The sequence below is a fragment of the Brienomyrus brachyistius genome, unplaced genomic scaffold (genome assembly GCF_023856365.1).
Source record: "Brienomyrus brachyistius isolate T26 unplaced genomic scaffold, BBRACH_0.4 scaffold277, whole genome shotgun sequence".
NCBI classification, from domain to species: Eukaryota; Metazoa; Chordata; class Actinopteri; order Osteoglossiformes; family Mormyridae; genus Brienomyrus; species Brienomyrus brachyistius.
The window spans coordinates 40,990-60,428 of NW_026042552.1; the positions used below are offsets into that span (position 1 = coordinate 40,990).

The following is a 19,439-nucleotide window of genomic DNA, read 5'->3' on the forward strand; positions in this document are numbered from 1 at the left end:
ATACAATGTATCTGTCACACAGACCATACAAGGTGAGCTGTCGGAACCATGATCCTAGAAGCACAGTTTACATGGAGACTTGTTTTTACATAACCATCAGTGAACAGTTTAATGCTTTTAATGGACTTGCAGGGATTGTTCACAGCAAATACGGTACATGGTTTCATTATCATGCATTATAATGATGTACATTTATTTTGCTTATGTCATCCATGGCTAGTATAAATATTTGGATCTAACCAGAGCCTTGTCTTACTATTTTATTTAGCTATGAATGTTGTTGTTAAAATTAGCCATATAAAGTCTTCCATGCAAACAACCATCCTAAATACATATGTTAACTAGTACAAACATAAATACTGTTTTCAGACAAGAAGCTTAGGGTGTTACTTTACCTTGACAGCTGCATCTGACCCAAACAAACTGCGAAGAACACTTTCTTCTGACTTCAAGTGACAGTTATTAGCTGAGGAAAATTAGTGGACGCTTCTCCAAATAAGAGGCGGGAAATGCTTGGCTTTGATTGATGCTTCTGACATCCAATGGAGATGCAAGTTAAACAACTTCATAAAACATCCTATCATTGGTCCTGTGAAACGCTATCGGTAGACAGAGAATGGGCATATTCCATCTATTGTATAGTAAAAAATAAAATGCATATATTCAGCGATAACTACCAATAATGTAATAATATGCCAATAACAATTAATTTCTCAGTTCTTAATGTAACAAAAGGCGAGAATGTAATAAGTGACCAATATTGGAAAATGGTTATTGTGTTATATATCTCAGAAAACGTATTACATTAATGGCTAGTTGTAACATTATTGACCTTTATTATATCAAGAATAGAAACACTATTATGGTATTAGCAGTTACAGTATTGGCAGTTATTACATTACTGGCTGCTACAGGTCTGTGATATCTAATGATGAACACTCCCGGGAACATTCTTAGTTTTTACTTGATAAACGTATCACAACATTCAATTGTCTTCACTGTTGCGCTGATTTCAGGAAATGTGCAGGTTTCCCAGGCCTTGAGCACCTTTAGATTTCAGCGATCGTCTTTTTGACCTTCGACTTCAAGAGAGGCTCCTTTGCATTTAAAATTTTGCTAATTGTCACCCATATTCACTGCTGTGTAAAAACCGTTTGTGGACTTACAGTCTTAGCTTGGAGGACGGAGCCCAAGACTGGCTGTGTGAGGAACTTGAGGCTTTATTTGATGAGGTTTAACAATGCTTCAGATGACCTTGAGTGCTGTGAGATATGCAAATGAGGAGAGAATATATAATGGTGCCTAGTATGGAGGTCTTGTGCAAAGAGTTACAGAAAGTGAGCACAGGTAGTGGTAAACATGGCCAGCGACTAGTGCAGAGAAAGCCGAAGCTCACAGAGAGCTGTGAGAAACTCACCGTTCCCTGGGCTATGTAAAAGAGCTTTCTCATAGCACTCTATGGCTTGAAGCTTGTCACCCCTTAGCTTATTAACATATCCCAGAATCCCAAAAGCTTCCCCATCACTCGGATTCCTGTCAATGCGCCACTTTGCTATCATTTCCAATTTCTGAACACACTGCTCCCCTGTTCTGTTATCTTTCCGAATTTGACACCCTTTCATGAAATGCTCTATGGCCAGAGACGCTGATCTCTTGTGATACAGCTGGAAGTTACCATAACTTTTATGAACATCTTGCAGGTTGAGATTTTTCGCTCTGGCCACCTGAAATGCTTCCTGAAACAGCTCCTCTGCTTTGGTGAAATTACCCTTCTCTGCATGTAGAAGAGCTAGATCTATCATGGCAATAAGGAAGGAGGGCCTCATCTCAATGGCCATCTGAAAATGATGCATCGCAAGGAGGAGAAGGTGTTCAACCTCTTCTCTATTGTTTTTCCCTCCATTTCTGCACAAGTTGATTCTTTTATTCCTATAGCAGACTGCAATTTGATGATGAAGAAAGGCTGAATTGGGTGTTTCTTCAAGGGCAAGCTTCAAAAGGTCTATGGCCTTATCCATAGATCCATGTTCTCTGAAAAACTTTGCCACATAACGTATGATGTGGGGTTTGTCTGGTGAAATCATGAGAGCTCTTTTAATCAATTCCTCTGCTTCATTCAATCTCCCAGATTCAGCTAGTTTTAGACCCAAAAGCGCCATGATATAAGAATCCCCAGGGCTCAGCTCTAAGGCACGCCTTAGCTGTTTACCAGCTGGTGAATCTGCAGTTGTGTTGCTCTCAGATTCAACCCGGTACAGCGCTGTAGCATAACCACAGTTCCAGTCAGGATTGTCTGGATACTCTTTCAAGGCTTTCTCAAAGCACTCTTTAGCTTTCTCGTGGTATATCCTAGAATACATGAGGAAGGTCCATCCCATCTCTCCGTAGACTTCCGCATGAAAAGCAGTAGGAGACTGTGTTGGAAATCGCTGCTTAATATCTTCCACCTTCTCCAGATAACTCATAGATTTTGCATGGTCGTTCAAGTGGTAGTACAGCCATGCAAAGTTTCCATATGTTACAATGAGCATTTTCTCACATTCTTTGTTGTGTTTACGAATGTGGTCTTCAGCCTTTGCCAAGTTAGCAAGTGCTTCTTCTGGCTGGTCTTGCAAATAGTTCAGAAAAGCCAAAAAGCTGAATAAGTGTTTGTCCCCGGCTTGATCAGCTGAACTGAAACTGACATCATCCTCCAGTCTATTTTGCAAGTCACTGAGATCAGTGTCCTCTTTCCGGAGAGCCCAGGTGAAGTGGCACTGAAGCTGAATAAGTTTTCCTCTTAGTGCAGTTTCCTGGTTCAACCTACAGCAGCATTGTAAGGTAACGAGAAACAGTACTATTGTCAGTAACACTGGTTTAACAACCTAGCTGCTATATTACAGCAGTATATTTACTTAATATTTCCTGTTGAAACTACTATTAATCTATTCATATTTTTATATTTAGTCAAAACTTTCTCTTTTTTTTCTCTTAGTGCAGTTTCCTGGTTCAACCTACAGCAGCATTGTAAGGAAACGAGACACAGTATTATTTTCCGTAATGTGCAACATTATACTGAACAATGCTGTTGCTTTTTCACAGATATATCTACATAATACTATGGAAGTCCGTTTCCGCCACAAAAAGAAAAAAATAAGTCATAATAACGAGAAACTTTCTCATTATGACTTAGTATCCCATTATTATGAGAATTTTTTTTTTTTTTACAAGAATTTTTTTTTCATGACTTCTACTTAAATGACCTTCTGAGGCTTCTTCTGTTTCCACAACATCCATCCATCCATCCATACTTCTTCCATAACTGCTTATCCAGTATATGATTGCAGGAAACATGAGGCGTGAGACACACTGCATGAGGTATGAGACACTGGATGAGACATGATGCATGAGACGCACTGAATGAGGCATGAAAGGCTTCGAGCTCACTCCGGAAACGGAAGAAGGACTCAGAAAGTCATAAAAAAAAAATTCTCGTTGTAAAAAAAAAAAAAAAAAAAAAAAAAAAAAAAATTCTCCTTAAAAAAAATTCTCGTTGAAAAAAAAAGTTTCTCGTAATAATGGGATACTAATTCATAATAATCAGAAAGTTTCTCGTTATTATGAGATACTAAGTCGTAATAATGAGAAAGTTTCTCATTATTAGATACTAAGCCGTCGTAATAATTAGAAAGTTTCTCGTTTTTATGAGATACTAAGTCGTAATAATGAGAAAGTTTCTCGTTATTATGACTTTTTTTTTTCTTTTTGTGGTGGAAACGGGCTTCCATATGATACTGCTTGTCGAGGGAAACTATTAATCTAGCTACTTCTCATTTTCCATATTTAGTTATTCAAAACCTTCTGTCCAAACATTAAGGATATTATTCTCTGTAAATGTATAGCTTATACGTACGAGAAATTAATATGAAACTAACATTTATTTCATTTTGTATTGTCATTCTTATTGAAATTAATGAACGGTTGCCTATACAAGACAGAAGACAGAAAACGCTACAGCAGTATACTTACGCCATTGCAGCAAGATAAAGCTGTTAGTGTAAAACCCGACTTCGGTGTGTCGTTGATAACGTCCTTTTCGGTCTGACAAAACGCTGTCGGTCTTACTTGACGCACGAGTCAGTACGACGCTGCCGCTTTGAAAATAAAGCAAACATTGTCTTTCGCTTTCTGCAAAAACGAAAGTAACGGAACAAGTTTCGTTTCCTTTGAAGTGGGATTTATTCAACGAAATGTGCTATAAGATTTGCCGTAGCATTTGAGGAATGCTATATTTACAGCAGTCTATAAATGTACTACTTATTTTATATTCAGACCATGCAGCCTGCCAATTCAAAAGATTTTGTTTTACGAACACACTGAAGACGGACAAAGCTACTGTATATAGTTAGGTCAAAGAAATTAAGATATTGGCAGGATATATGTATATAGCTTCAAAAGCCGCGCTGAGGCTACATTATTTGCTGCTAAAACCTGAAGACGCTGATATTCAGTAAAATGTTTTTCGGGGTAGGTATTGTGGAGAAGCACCGCAGGCTCTGGGTGTTCTGGCGTCCCAGGCGAGGTTCTGCTGACGCCCGCCACTCCCTCCAGAGCAGCAGAAAACAACCCCGATCAATTCATTTATATTAAAACATTTCAGGAGGACGGACTATCTGGCTGTTAACTAGCTACCCGGCGTCTGTTTTACAATAAAAGTAGTGAGATATTATGTAATTTTATTTAGCACTTCATAACGCATAGAGAATGTAATCATTAGGACTCTGTTAAGAAGCTGATGTAAACTGTGCAGAGAGAGACCTTGTGACCTTCAGAGAATGCAGACCAATTACTGCTGTGCACAACGTGACGAAAAACAAGTATGAATTAGCACCTTGTGTTGCCTTAGAAGTTTCTGTATCTGTTAGCTATTTTGTTAGCCTTCGATGTATGGATATGTACTCTATTGGTGCTGCAGCTTATCACTATGTTGAAGGACAAATATATTATTAACCCTCTAGCCAGACGCTGTGCAACTAGCAGACGCTGCCAAGGTTTGCTACTGAAGGAAGGGATTCGCCTGAGTTCACCAAAAGTTCACGGCTGGGTATTTAAAAAAACTGAGTAGAGATGGTCAGGCCACCATTATGTTGACCCGAGGCACCAACCAGTCAAAGAGATGATTGACAAACTTTTCATCTAGGGGTGTGGACCAAGGGAGAAAACAACGACGGTGAATGGTTGAGGGAATGATGATGCTTAAGTGACGAGATATTGTTACACAATAAGAAAATGTATAAAAATTGGTGTAAAACAGTATTGGACACACTTTAAGTGTCCGGCCTTGGTTGTAACTTCATTGTTGCAATGAAGACTGAATCTGAAGATCTACACAAGCGGCTCCTGACTCCTGATTGGTGGGGAAGGAAAAAACCAGAACAACATCAAAACTGCTATAAATAACTGTAATGTCACAAGGATATTCTTATGTTTTTCACTATTTTGTGCCCCCTAACATATATTCAGTGACTTATGAAGAGTTCGTTTCCAAAGCGAGTCGTATCTATTTCTGCCAAAACGAACTGCAGTCCTCCAAGACGGCGAAAAGCGCAAGTAAGGGCCAAAGATGGAGGGAAAAGCCAGAGAAAAGCTCAGGGCAGTGATGCCCAAAATGGTCTAACAGTCAAATCTTATTGTTTACATGTGTTTGCAGTTGCACTGTTAATAAACATCGTGCCTGCTGTAAATAGAAGTTATGCATTTGAACCTAATAAGTTAAACAGTCAGTTACAGAAAATTATACATCACCAGAATATGCTATAAAAAGTATGGGTTTGTAAATTATACAATTTATTTCCCCGAATTTGGTGTGCAGTGCATTTTTTTTCATTTTACTTAAAGTTTTTTGTCTATATGCTGAAAATGTGTTTTTCCATAATAGCTACTGATTGGTTTGAACTGAAACTCTGAGACTGATTGTACACAAACCATCAAAATGATTATAAAGATAATGCATGTTATATACCTCTAACATAAAATATAATCAATGAAATAATTTCCGCCATTCAGTATAATAATTAAGATAATGGTTGCAAAATGTTAAACACTTTAAATATCAGATATTCAAATTATAAGCTCACACCAGCTTCCCAGCTCTCCATTTGCATGATCATGTAATAGAGCCACTGCATAGCATTGTACAGTTGGACCTTTCATAGTTTTTACTTGATAAATGTATCCCAGCATCCAATTGCGTTCACTAATGCATTGATTTCAGGAATTATGCAGGTTTGCTGTTTCCCAGGTCTGGAGCACCTTTAGATTTCAGCGATCGTCTTTTTGACCATCGGCTCCAAGAGAGGCTCCTTTGCATTTCAGATTTTATAACTTGTCACTCATGTTCACTGCTGTGTAAAAACTTTTTGTGGACTTACAGTCTTAGCTTGGAGGGCAGAGCCCAAGACTGGCTGTGTGAGTAATTTGAGGCTTCATTTGATGAGGTCAGCTTCTTCTAGGCCTGTAATATCAAACCTGGAACATTCTCTGGTGGCAACGCATCAGGCATCCTGCCCAAGCCTCGTTTACTGATGTTTCTGATGACCTTTAGTGTTATGAGAGATATACAAAATGAGGAGAGAGTCCATAATGGTGCCTAGTATGGAGGTCTTGTGCAAAGAGTTACAGAGAGTGAGCACAGGTAGTGGTAAACATGGCCAGCGACTAGTGCAGAGAAAGCCGAAGCTCACAGAGAGCTGTGAGAAACTCACCGTTCCCTGGGCTATGTAAAAGAGCTTTCTCATAGCACTCTATGGCTTGAAGCTTGTCACCCCTTAGCTTATTAACATATCCCAGAATCCCAAAAGCTTCCCCATCACTCGGATTCCAGTCAATGCGCCTCTTTGCTATCATTTTCAATTTCTTAACACACTTCTTACCCACTGTGTTATCTTTCTGAATTTGACACCCTTTCATGAAATGCTCTATGGCCAGAGACTCTGATCTTTTGTTAAACAGCTGGAAGTCACCATAACATTGATGGACATTTTGCAGGTTGATATTTTTCTCTCTGGCCACCTGAAATGCTTCCTGAAACAGCTCCTCTGCTTTGGGAAGATTTCTCTTCTCTACATGTAAAAAAGCTAGATCTATCACGGCAGTAACGAAGGAGGACTTTATCTCAATAGCCTTCTCACAATGACAGATGGCAAGTCGGAGAAGATATTCAACCTCTTCTCTATTAACGTTTTCCCCTCTATTTCTGCACAAGTTGATTCTTTTATTCCTATAGCAGGTTGCAATTTGATGATGAAGAAAGGCTGAATTGGGTGTTTTTTCAAGGGCAAGCCTCACAAGGTATATGGCTTTATCCATAGATCCATATCTTCTGAAAAACTTTGCCACATAACGTATGATGTGGGGTTTGTCTGGTGAAATCATGAGAGCTCTTTTAATCAATTCCTCTGCTTCATTCAATCTCCCAGATTCAGCTAGTTTTAGACCCAAAAGTGCCATGATATAAGAATCCCCAGGGCTCAGCTCTAAGGCACGCCTTAGCTGTTTACCAGCTGGTGAATTTGCAGTTGTGTTGCTCTCAAATTCAACCCGGTACAGCGCTGTAGCATAACCACAGTTCCAGTCAGGATTGTCTGGATACTCTTTCAAGGCTTTCTCAAAGCACTCTTTAGCTTTCTTGTGGTATATCCTAGAATACATGAGGAAGGTCCATCCCATCTCTCCGTAGACTTCCGCATGAAAAGCAGTAGGAGACTGTGTTGGAAATCGCTGCCTAATATCTTCCACCTTCTCCAGATAACTCATAGATTTTACATGGTCGTTCAAGTGGTAGTACAGCCATGCAAAGTTTCCATATGTTACAATGAGCATTTTCTCACATTCTTTGTTGTGTTTACGAATGTGGTCTTCAGCCTTTGCCAAGTTAGCAAGTGCTTCTTCTGGCTGGTCTTGCAAATAGTTCAGAAAAGCCAAAAAGCTGAATAAGTGTTTGTCCCCGGCTTGATCAGCTGAACTGAAATTAATATCATTTTCCAGTCTAATTTTCAGGTCACTGAGGTCAGTGCCCTCTTTCTTGAGAGCCCAGGTGAAGTGGCACTGAAGCTGAATAAGTTTTTCTCTTAGTGCAGCTTCCTGGTTCAACCTACAGCAGCATTGTAAGGTAACGAGAAACAGTACTATTGTCAGTAACACTGGTTTAACAACCCAGCTGCTATATTACAGCAGTATATTTACTTAATATTTCCTGTTGAAACTACTATTAATCTATTCACATTTTTATATTTAGTCAAAACTTTCTGTCCATACATTAAAACTAGGCCTATTATTCTCTGTACACAGACCTATATCTTATAGGTGCAAAATATGAAAAACATTTTTGTATTTTGCATTGTTATTGTTATTGAAATAATTGATCAGTCGTCTATACAAGTCCGATAACACAGAAAACTCTACCCCATTATACTTACGCCATTTCAGCAAAATAAAGCTGTTAATGCCAATCTTGACCTCGGTGTGTTGTTGATATTGTCAGTTTCGGTCTGAAAATGCTGTCGGTTTTATGTACATGAGATAAGAGTAACTATGACACATCCCTTTAAAACAGGAGTGACTATGACGCAGTGCTTTAAAAAACAAAGCAAATATTTCTGTTTATTTCTAGCAGAAACAAAACTTACAGAATACCTTTCGTTTCCCTTTTGTTTCAGTCACACATTGGCTACAATGTTTCCTCTGAAATCGTAAAAAAAAAAAATAAAAATCATGTCCTTTTAACATATTTTCAGTCAAATGTTTATTTGGGTAGATATTGTGGGAGAAATTAAATAAACCAGGCAAGTGAATAAAAATGAATCAAAGTAGCCAAAGTCACATCGAACAGTTTCCATTTACGCTTAAGTTTTCGTTTTACGCAGGTAACCAAACAGCAATCCCAAGAATGCTTTACAGACACCTTTCCTCTTTTGATACCATCATTTTGCAATGTAGCCTGTGTTACACTCCCCGGGTTCATGTGGGTTTCTGCTGGGGCCTCCGGTTTTCTCCATGGTCCAAAAGCGTGCACGGTAGGTTAATTGGCAATTCTAAGGTGGCCCTGTGGTTGTGTGCATGTGTGTGCCCTGTGGTGTTTGGCAGGTTGGTTCCCACCTGTGCCCCTTGTTCCCAGAATAAGTTCTAGTCTCCCTGCTACCCCTGTTGGGATTAAGTGGTTATGGTTATAGACAGACGGTCAATTAGATACCAACGACATCATTCATTCATTGCAAATGTGGAGACGTCACTCTCAGATTGTTTAAAGTATTGCTGTACATTCTCAAGTCCACTAGGTGTCCCCCTAGGCTTAAAATATAGGTTTGAAGCCTCCAAAGACGTTGCGGCCCAGTACGTGTGGGGAACGTCTCAAAAGCTTCATGAAGATTTATCGGCCTGTCACTAAGTCTAGGATTTAGTGAAAAATACTGTATTCACACCTTGTTTTAATATGAACTATATGAAATTTGATTTATGATTTACACTGTATTTGCCTCACATATATTATACGTGCTGATGATCAACAAGTCTGATTGATAAGGTCCCTCTGCTCCACACCCCTTGGATGTTCAAGATCACTTTTTCTCTAACAGTTATCATTATTACATTGTATCCATATTACATGCTATTGCTCCATCTCATACATATTGACAGTTAATCGATAACAATATTAACCCATAAATTAGTTGTAAGGTGTGATTTAAGCAGTCCACTGTGGGACAAAGCAAATGTACTGCCGCTGAATTGCTTGATCACGTGTTTCATCACATTTAACACATTAGCATTAAGTTTTAGTCGTTATGCGACGGAGGCAAAAAGCAAGCGGATCCCTGATTGCGGATACGTAGCAGGTTTATTAAGGACACAAGCAACAGAGCCAAATCGGGAGACAAGAATCGTGGTCGTGGGACAAGCCAGAGGTCAATCGCCGGTCGAGTCAATCCTACAGACATGGAAGGGACAGAAAGACGATCAGCAGGCCGGGTTGACGAGGACGGGACCGGAGGGATGGACGGACGAGGCAGGCAAGACGGAGCAGGATGGGAAATGGGGAGAGATGAGAGACAAGTAAGCGCTCGGTAGTGTTCCACAACATCGGCAACAATACTTTGCACCGGGAGTCGCGTCTGATCTGCTTATGACGCTGAGATAATCAACGGAAGATCGCCTTCCGTAACTAGGTCCCACCTGGATGGGCGTGACATTAGTGTGTTGCCCCAATGGCATGTAATATGCATACAATGTATTAATTAATAACTGTTAGAAAGTTGTTCTGAAAATGTAGGAGGTGTGCATTATCCCCCAGGTTCCTCTAATCAAAGCACACTTCATAGGACATGCCTGTCTCATTTGGTTTCAGAGCTGTTAACCCCTTAGGGTGTTGCCCCATTGCACTTTAAATGGATGCAGTATAATAGTTAATAACTATCCATCCATCCATCCATTTTCCAAACCGCTTATCCTACTGGGTCGCGGGAGGTCCGGAGCCTATCCCGGAAGCAATGGGCACGAGGCTGGGAACAACCCAGGATGGGGGGCCAGCCCATCGCAGGGCACACTCACACACCATGCACTCTCACATGCATTCCTATGGGCAATTTAGTAAGTCCAAGTAGCCTCAGCATGTTTTTGGACTGTGGGGGGAAACCGGAGTACCCGGAGGAAACCCCACGACGACATGGGGAGAACATGCAAACTCCACACACATGTAACCCAGGCGGAGATTCGAACCCGGGTCCCAGAGGTGTGAGGCAACAGTGCTAACCACTGCACCACCATGCCGCCCCCTTAATTAATAACTATTACAGACAAAAATAATCTAAAACTCCAAGAGGTGTGCATTGTTCCCTGTAGTCCACTGATCAAAGCACACTTCATTAGATGTGCCTGTCTTGTCTAGTTTTAAAGTTATGAACACATTCATGTATTGTCCCATTGTACATTGTACGACTCTATTAAGAAGCTGATGTAAACCGACGTCTGCTTTACAATGAAAGTAGTGAGATATTATGTAATATTATTTAGCACTTCATAACGCATAGAGAATGTAATCATTAGGACTCTGTTAAGAAGCTGATGTAAACCGTGCAGAGAGTGACCTTGTGACCTTCAGAGAATGCAGACCAATTACTGCTGTGCACAACGTGACGAAAAACAAGTATGAATTAGCACCTTGTGTCAGCTTAGAAGTTTCTGTATCTGCTAGCTATTTTGTTAGCCTTCGATGTATGGATATGTACTTTATTGGTGCTGCAGCTTATCACTATGTTGAAGGACAAATATATTATTAACCCTCTAGCCAGACGATGTGCAACAAGCAGACGCTGCCACGGTTTGCTACTGAAGGAAGGGATTCGCCTGAGTTCACCAAAAGTTCACGGCTGGGTATTTAAAAAAACTGAGCAGAGATGGTCAGGCCACCATTATGTTGACCCGAGGCACCAACCAGTCAAAGAGATGATTGACAAACTTATCATCTAGGGGTGTGGACCAAGGGAGAAAACAACGACGGTGAATGGTTGAGGGAATGATGATGCTTAAGTGACGAGATATTGTTACACAATAAGATAATGTATAAAAATTGGTGTAAAACAGTACTGGACACACTTTAAGTGTCCGGCCTTGGTTGTAACTTCATTGTTGCAATGAAGACTGAATCTGAAGATCTACACAAGCGGCTCCTGACTCCTGATTGGTGGGGAAGGAAAAAACCAGAACAACATCAAAACTGCTATAAATAACTGTAATGTCACAAGGATATTCTGATGTTTTTCACTATTTTGTGCCCCCTAACATATATTCAGTGACTTATGAAGAGTTCGTTTCCAAAGCGAGTCGTATCTATTTCTGCCAAAACGAACTGCAGTCCTCCAAGACGGCGAAAAGCGCAAGTAAGGGCCAAAGATGGAGGGAAAAGCCAGAGAAAAGCTCAGGGCAGTGATGCCCAAAATGGTCTAACAGTGAAATCTTGTTGTTTACATGTGTTTGCAGTTGCACTTTTAATAAACATCGTGCCTGCTGTAAATAGAAGTTATGCATTTGAACCTAATAAGTTAAACAGACAGTTACAGAAAATCATACATCACCAGAATATGCTATAAAAAGTATGGCTTTTTAAATTATACAATTTATTTCCCCGAATTTGGTGTGCAGTGCATTTTTTTCATTTTACTTAAAGTTTTTTGTCTATATGCTGATAATGTATTTTTCATAATAGCTACTGATTGGTTTGAACTGAAACTCTGAGACTGATTGTACACAAACCATCAAAATGATTATAAAGATAATGCATGTTATATACCTCTAACATATAATAAAATATAATCAATTGAATAATTTCTGCCATTCAGTATATTAATTAAGATAATGATTACACAATTTTAAACACTTTAAATATCAGATATTCAAATTATAAGATCACACCAGCTTCCCAGCTCTCAATTTGCAAGATCATGTAACAGAGCCATTGCATAGCATTGTACAGTTTGACCTTTGATAGTTTTTACTTGATAAATGTATCCCAGCATCCAATTGCATTCACTAATGCATTGATTTCAGGAATTATGCAGGTTTGCCGTATCCCAGGTCCATCGGCTCCAAGAGAGGCTTCTTTGCATTTCAGATTTTATAACTTGTCACTCATGTTCCCTGCTGTGTAAAAACTTTTTGTGGACTTACAGTTTTAGCTTGGAGGGCGGAGCCCAAGACTGGCTGTGTGAGTAATTTGAGGCTTTATTTGATGAGGCTTAACAATGCTTCAGATGACCTTGAGTGCTATGTGAGATATGCAAATGAGGAGAGAAACCATAATGGTGCCTAGTATGGAGGTCTTGTGCAAAGAGTTACAGAGAGTGAGCACAGGTAGTGGTAAACATGGCAAGCGACTAGTGCAGAGAAAGCCGAAGGTCACAGAGAGCTGTGAGAAACTCACCGTTCCCTGGGCTATGTAAAAGAGCTTTCTCATAGCACTCTATGGCTTGAAGCTTGTCACCCCTTAGCTTATTAACATATCCCAGAATCCCAAAAGCTTCCCCATCACTCGGATTCCTGTCAATGCGCCTCTTTGCTATCATTTCCAATTTCTTAACACACTTCTCACACACTTTGCTATCTTTCTGAATTTCACACCCTTTCATGTAATGCTTTATGGCCAGAGACTCTGATCCTTCGTTATACAGCTGGAAGTCACCATAACATTTATGGACATTTTGCAAGTTGTCATTTTTTGCTCTGGCCACCTGAAATGCTTCCTGAAACAGCTCCTCTGCTTTGGTGAGGTTTCTCTTCTCTGCATGTAAAAGAGCTAGATCTATCAAGGCATAAATGAAGGAGGACTTCATCTCAATAGCCTTCTCACAATGATGGATGGCAAGTAGGAGAAGGTGTTCAACCTCTTCTCTATTGTTGTTTTCCCCTCGATTTCTGCGCAAGTTGAATCTTCTATTCCTATAGCAGGCAGCAATTTGATGATGAAGAAAGGCTGAATTGGGTGTTTTTTCAAGGGCAAGCTTCAAAAGGTCTATGGCCTTATCCATAGATCCATGTTCTCTGAAAAACTTTGCCACATAACGTATGATGTGGGGTTTGTCTGGTGAAATCATGAGAGCTCTTTCAATCAATTCCTCTGCCTCATTCAATCTCCCAGATTCAGCTAGTTTTAGACCCAAAAGTGCCATGATATAAGAATCCCCAGGGCTCAGCTCTAAGGCATGCCTTAGCTGTTTACCAGCTGGTGAATCTGCAGTTGTGTTGCTCTCATATTCAGCCCGGTACAGCGCTGTAGCATAACCACAGTTCCAGTCAGGATTGTCTGGATACTCTTTCAAGGCTTTCTCAAAGCACTCTTTAGCTTTCTCGTGGTACATCCTAGAATACATGAGGAAGGTCCATCCCATTTCTCCGTAGACTTCCGCATGAAAAGCAGTAGGAGACTGTGTTGGAAATCGCTGCCTAATATCTTCCACCTTCTCCAGATAACTCATAGATTTTACATGGTCGTTCAAGTGGTAGTACAGCCATGCAAAGTTTCCATATGTTACAATGAGCATCTTCTCGCATTCTTCATTGTGTTTACGAATGTGGTCTTCAGCCTTTGCCAAGTTAGCGAGTGCTTCTTCTGGCTGGTCTTGCAAATAATTCACAAAAGCCAAAAAGCTAAGTAAGTGTTTGTCCCCAGCTTGATCAGGTGAACTGAAACTGACATCATCCTCCAGTCTATTTTGCAACTCACTGAGGTCAGTGTCCTCTTTCCGGAGACCCCAGGTGAAGTGGCACTGAAGCTGAATAAGTTTTCTTTTTAGTGAAGCTTCCTGGTTCAACCTACAGCAGCATTGTTGGCAAACGAGAAACAGTATTATTGTCAGTAATGTGCCAAACTCGTTTAACAACCCAGTTGCTTTATCACAGAGGTATATCCAGTCTCATAAAATGCTGTTGGTTTTAAATACATGAGACGGGAGTAACTAGGATGGATCCTTTTAAAAAACAAAGCAAATATTGCTGTTTGCTTTTAGCAAAACCAAACTAACCTTTCGTTTTCCTTTTGTTTCAAAAGTCGCACATTGGCTACATTGCTTGCTACATTGCTTGCTACATTGCTTGCTACATTGCTTGCTACATTGCTTGCTACATTGCTAGTGAAAAACCTAAATACCACTGTATGCAAAGTTAGATGTAAATCTCTAGAATATATAGCCAACTAATGAAAACAAGACTTAATGCAAATCTGAGACCTCTTTAGAATACAACCCTCTTTGTGTTATTTGCAATCAAAATGCATACATGTTGTACTCACTAAACATGTAATTTTTTATTATGAAAACATATTTAACTCTGACTATGAGTAACATACTATGAATTGAAGTAGCCGAAGTCACATTGAACAGTTTCCATTTACGCTTAAGTTTTCGTTTTACGCAGGTAACCAAACAGGAATCCCAAGAATGCTTTACAGACACCTTTCCTCTTTTGATACCATCATTTTCCAATGTAGCCGGTGTTACACCCAAATCTCACCAGATTGCCTTTGCAGGGTCTTTTCAGCTGCTGTGCATGTAAGCAGTAAACATGATATGACATTTGATATTTGTTTGACAGTCCCATAGCAACCAAAAAAAAGCACCTGATGGTGACAGACTGGGTTTGTGGAATGTTCATGAACTAAATACATGTCTTCTCTTCTGTTTCTGACACTCCAGTAGTAAAAAATATCAATGCAACCTACAATAATCACTATGTATGATAAAATTAACAAATATAGGTCTTGTCATTTTTCTCACCTCAAATATATAGTTATGCGCTGCGTAACATTTTGGTCAATAACAGACCACATATACGATGGTTGGTCACTAGATTATCATGGAGCCGAAACATTCCTATCGCCTATTGACGTTGCAAGACATTACTCGCGTGTTTGTGGTGTAAACTGTTCATTTATTGAACAGTTTCTATTTACGCTTGTTTTCTTACGCAGGCTTTCCTCTTTTTCATAGTACCATAGTTTTGCAATTCAAGCCATTAGTCACAAGTACACTTATAGAAACACTTATGCTAAATATAATCTTAAAAAAACTATAATATAATTAGATTCTGCTGTCATACCAACAACAGACCATGCATTTCAAACTCAAAACAGTTAGTCAAAACATCCTGTCAAAACATCAAAGATATTCTCTGTAAATGTTTATTTTATATGTGCAATTAATATGAAACTAATATTTTTCATTTTGTATTGTTATTCTTATTGAAATTAATGAACGGTCGCAGTATATACTTACGCCATTGCAGCAAGATAAAGCTGTTAGTGTAAAACCCGACTTCGGTGTGTCGTTGATAACGTCCTTTTCGGTCTGACAAAACGCTGTCGGTCTTACTTAAATGACACAGGAGTGACTACAACGCATCCGGTTAATTTAAATCCAAAATAAATATTTGCAAAAGCCAGATTAACAGAACAAGTTTCGTTTCCCCTGAAGTGGGAATTAACGCCGTTTAGAATATTGCATCACCCCAGTGGGATTTGAATACTGGAGAGGAAAAAAATCTGTCATGGAACAATATTTAACTTAATTTAAATGCATTTGTAATTCATAATAAATGTATACATTTTTAAATAGAAAAAGTTGGGCTGTGTTTTGGGGCACATTTTGTACGAAACAAGCTCACAACAATATGTTGTATTTAAAATGATCATTTAAAAAACGTTTTTAGATGTCATTGAAATGTTTATTTGAAGATCGTGACAATAGCAATACCAAGCCATTAAAATCAAGCAACAAGTCATTAGAATAGATTGTTTCATTCACATTGGAGTGTGATTCAAATTAATAGTGTCATACGGTATTGGTTTAGACATACATATATAAATAAATACATAAATGCTATACTTAACATAACGCTAAACTTGTCGCACAACCAATGCCATTCCCATTTTTTCATTCGCTCTTTTGTGCCCCCTAACAAATATTCAGTTACATAAGAAGAGTTAATTTCCAAAGTGAATCATATCTTTTTATTAAATCTTTTTATTTAATATAATGTGTTTCCCCTCAATTTGGAGTGGATTTTTCCCATTTTATGTAAAGTTTTTGTATGTGTGTGTGTGTGTGTGTGTGTATGATGAAAAAATCATTTTCCACAATAGCTACTGATTGGTTTAGATTATATGACACTTTGAGACTGATGGTTTGTGTACAGTAAAATAGTTACAAAGATAATGCATGTTATATGCCTGTAACATAAAATAAAACTCAAGAAATCGAATACACATTAATATACTGAATGATAAAAATTTTGATAATGATTACACAATGTTAAACACTTTAAATATCAGCTATTCAAATTATAAGCTCACACCAGCTTCCCAGCTCTCCATTTGCATGATCATGTAATAGAGCCACTGCATAGCATTGTACAGTTGGACCTTTCATAGTTTTTACTTGATAAATGTATCCCAGCATCCAATTGCGTTCACTAATGCATTGATTTCAGGAATTATGCAGGTTTGCCGTTTCCCAGGTCTGGAGCACCTTTAGATTTCAGCGATCGTCTTTTTGACCATCGGCTCCAAGAGAGGCTCCTTTGCATTTCAGATTTTATAACTTGTCACTCATGTTCACTGCTGTGTAAAAACTTTTTGTGGACTTACAGTCTTAGCTTGGAGGGCGGAGCCCAAGACTGGCTGTGTGAGTAATTTGAGGCTTCATTTGATGAGGTCAGCTTCTTCTAGGCCTGTAATATCAAACCTGGAACATTCTCTGGTGGCAACGCATCAGGCATCCTGCCCAAGCCTCGTTTACTGATGTTTCTGATGACCTTTAGTGTTATGAGAGATATACAAAATGAGGAGAGAGTCCATAATGGTGCCTAGTATGGAGGTCTTGTGCAAAGAGTTACAGAGAGTGAGCACAGGTAGTGGTAAACATGGCCAGCGACTAGTGCAGAGAAAGCCGAAGCTCACAGAGAGCTGTGAGAAACTCACCGTTCCCTGGGCTATGTAAAAGAGCTATCTCATAGCACTCTATGGCTTGAAGCTTGTCACCCCTTAGCTTATTAACATATCCCAGAATCCCAAAAGCTTCCCCATCACTCGGATTCCTGTCAATGCGCCTCTTTGCTATCATTTCCAATTTCTGAACACACTGCTCCCCTACTCTGTTATCTCTCCGAATTTGACACCCTTTCATGTAATGCTCTATGGCCAGAGACTCTGATCTCTTGTTATACAGCTGGAAGTCACCATAACATTTATGAACATCTTGCAGGTTGAGATTTATCTCTCTGGCCACCTGAAATGCTTCCTGAAACAGCTCCTCTGCTTTGGTAAGGTTTCTCTTCTCTGCATGTAGAAGTGCTAGATCTATCCTGGCAATAATGAAGGAGGGCCTCATCTCAATGGCCATCTCACAATGATGGATGGCAAGTAGGAGAAGGTGTTCAACCTCTTCTCTATTGTTGTTTTCCCCTCCATTTTTGCACAAGTTGATTCTTTTATCCCTATAGCAGGCAGCAATTTGATGATGACTAAAGGCTGAATTGGGTGATTCTTCAAGGGCTCGCTTCAAAAGGTCTATGGCCTTATCCATAGATCCATGTTTTCTGAAAAACTTTGCGATGTTTTTGGGGGGTTTGTCTGGTGAAATCATGAGAGCTCTTTCAATCAATTCCTCTGCCTCATTCAATCTCCCAGATTCAGCTAGTTTTAGACCCAAAAGCGCCATGATATAAGAATCCCCAGGGCTCAGCTCTAAGGCACGCCTTAGCCGTATACCAGCTGGTGAATCTGCAGTTGTGTTGCTCTCAGATTCAACCCGGTACAGCGCTGTAGCATAACCACAGTTCCAGTCAGGATTGTCTGGATACTCTTTCAAGGCTTCCTCAAAGCACTCTTTAGCATTCTCGTGGTATGTCCTAGAATACCTGAGGAAGGTCCATCCCATCTCTCCGTAGACTTCCGCATGAAATGCAGTAGGAGGAGGAGTTGGAAATCGCTGCTTAATATCTTCCACCTTCTCCAGATAACTCATGGATTTTACATGGTCGTTCAAGTGGTAGTACAGCCATGCAAAGTTTCCATATGTTACAATGAGCATCTTCTCGCATTCTTCGTTGTGTTTACGAATGTGGTCTTCAGCCTTTGCCAAGTTAGCGAGTGCTTTTTCTGGCTGGTCTTGCAAATAATTCACAAAAGCCAAAAAGCTAAATAAGTGCTTGCCCCCGGCTTGATCAGGTGAACTGAAATTGATATCATCCTCCAGTCTATTTTGCAGGTCACTGAGATCAGTGTCCTCTTCCCGGAGACCCCAGGTGAAGTGGCACTGAAGCTGATTAAGTTTTTCTCTTAGTGCAGCTTCCTGGTTCAACCTACAGCAGCATTGTAAGGAAACGAAAAACAGTATTATTGTCCGTTACACTGGTTAACAACCCAGCTGCTATATTACAGCAGTGTATTTACTTAATATTTCCTGTTGAAACTACTAGGTGCAAAATATGAAACTAACATTTTTGCATTTTCCATTGTTATTGTTATTGAAATAATTGATCAGTCGTCTATACAAGTCCGATAACACAGAAAACTCTACCCCATTATACTTACGCCATCGCAGCAAAATAAAGCTGTTAATGCCAATCTTGACCTCGGTGTGTTGTTGATATCATCGGTTCCGATCTGATAAAATGCTGTCGGTTTTATATACATGAGATAGGAGTGACTATGACACATCGCTTTAAAACAGGAGTGACTATGACGCAGTGCTTTAAAAAACAAAGCAAATATTTCTGTTTACTTCTAGCAGAAACGAAACTTACAGAATACTTTTCGTTTCCCTTTTGTTTCAGTCACACATTGGCTACAATGTTTCCTCTGAAATCGTAAAAAAAAAAAAAAAATCCTGTCCTTTTAACATATTTTCAGTCAAATGTTT

The 19,439-nt window shown here is 39.5% G+C and overlaps 2 protein-coding genes across 4 annotated transcripts; both read right to left on the minus strand.

The window, feature by feature from the left end:
• Window positions 1–102: 102 nt before the first annotated feature.
• On the minus strand, window positions 103–15,892 carry LOC125728393 (interferon-induced protein with tetratricopeptide repeats 1B-like). 2 transcript variants are annotated; one of them, XM_049005392.1, is made up of 2 exons: window positions 15,795–15,892; window positions 103–2,802 (listed from the first exon to the last, which is right to left on the minus strand). In XM_049005392.1, the coding sequence occupies exons 1-2, from the start codon at window positions 15,797–15,799 to the stop codon at window positions 1,371–1,373; spliced, it is 1,437 nt and encodes a 478-aa protein (XP_048861349.1). In that variant the 5' UTR covers window positions 15,800–15,892; the 3' UTR covers window positions 103–1,370. The 2 variants fall into 2 exon arrangements, with proteins under 2 accessions (XP_048861349.1, XP_048861348.1); XM_049005391.1 differs by lacking the exon at window positions 15,795–15,892 and adding an exon at window positions 4,009–4,540.
• On the minus strand, window positions 103–19,258 carry LOC125728391 (interferon-induced protein with tetratricopeptide repeats 1B-like). 2 transcript variants are annotated; one of them, XM_049005389.1, is made up of 4 exons: window positions 19,112–19,258; window positions 18,525–18,879; window positions 12,880–13,982; window positions 103–1,347 (listed from the first exon to the last, which is right to left on the minus strand). In XM_049005389.1, the coding sequence occupies exons 1-3, from the start codon at window positions 19,114–19,116 to the stop codon at window positions 12,903–12,905; spliced, it is 1,440 nt and encodes a 479-aa protein (XP_048861346.1). In that variant the 5' UTR covers window positions 19,117–19,258; the 3' UTR covers window positions 103–1,347; window positions 12,880–12,902. The 2 variants fall into 2 exon arrangements, with proteins under 2 accessions (XP_048861346.1, XP_048861344.1); XM_049005387.1 differs by lacking the exons at window positions 103–1,347; window positions 12,880–13,982 and adding an exon at window positions 5,471–7,776.
• Between the last annotated feature and the right edge of the window lie 181 nt (window positions 19,259–19,439).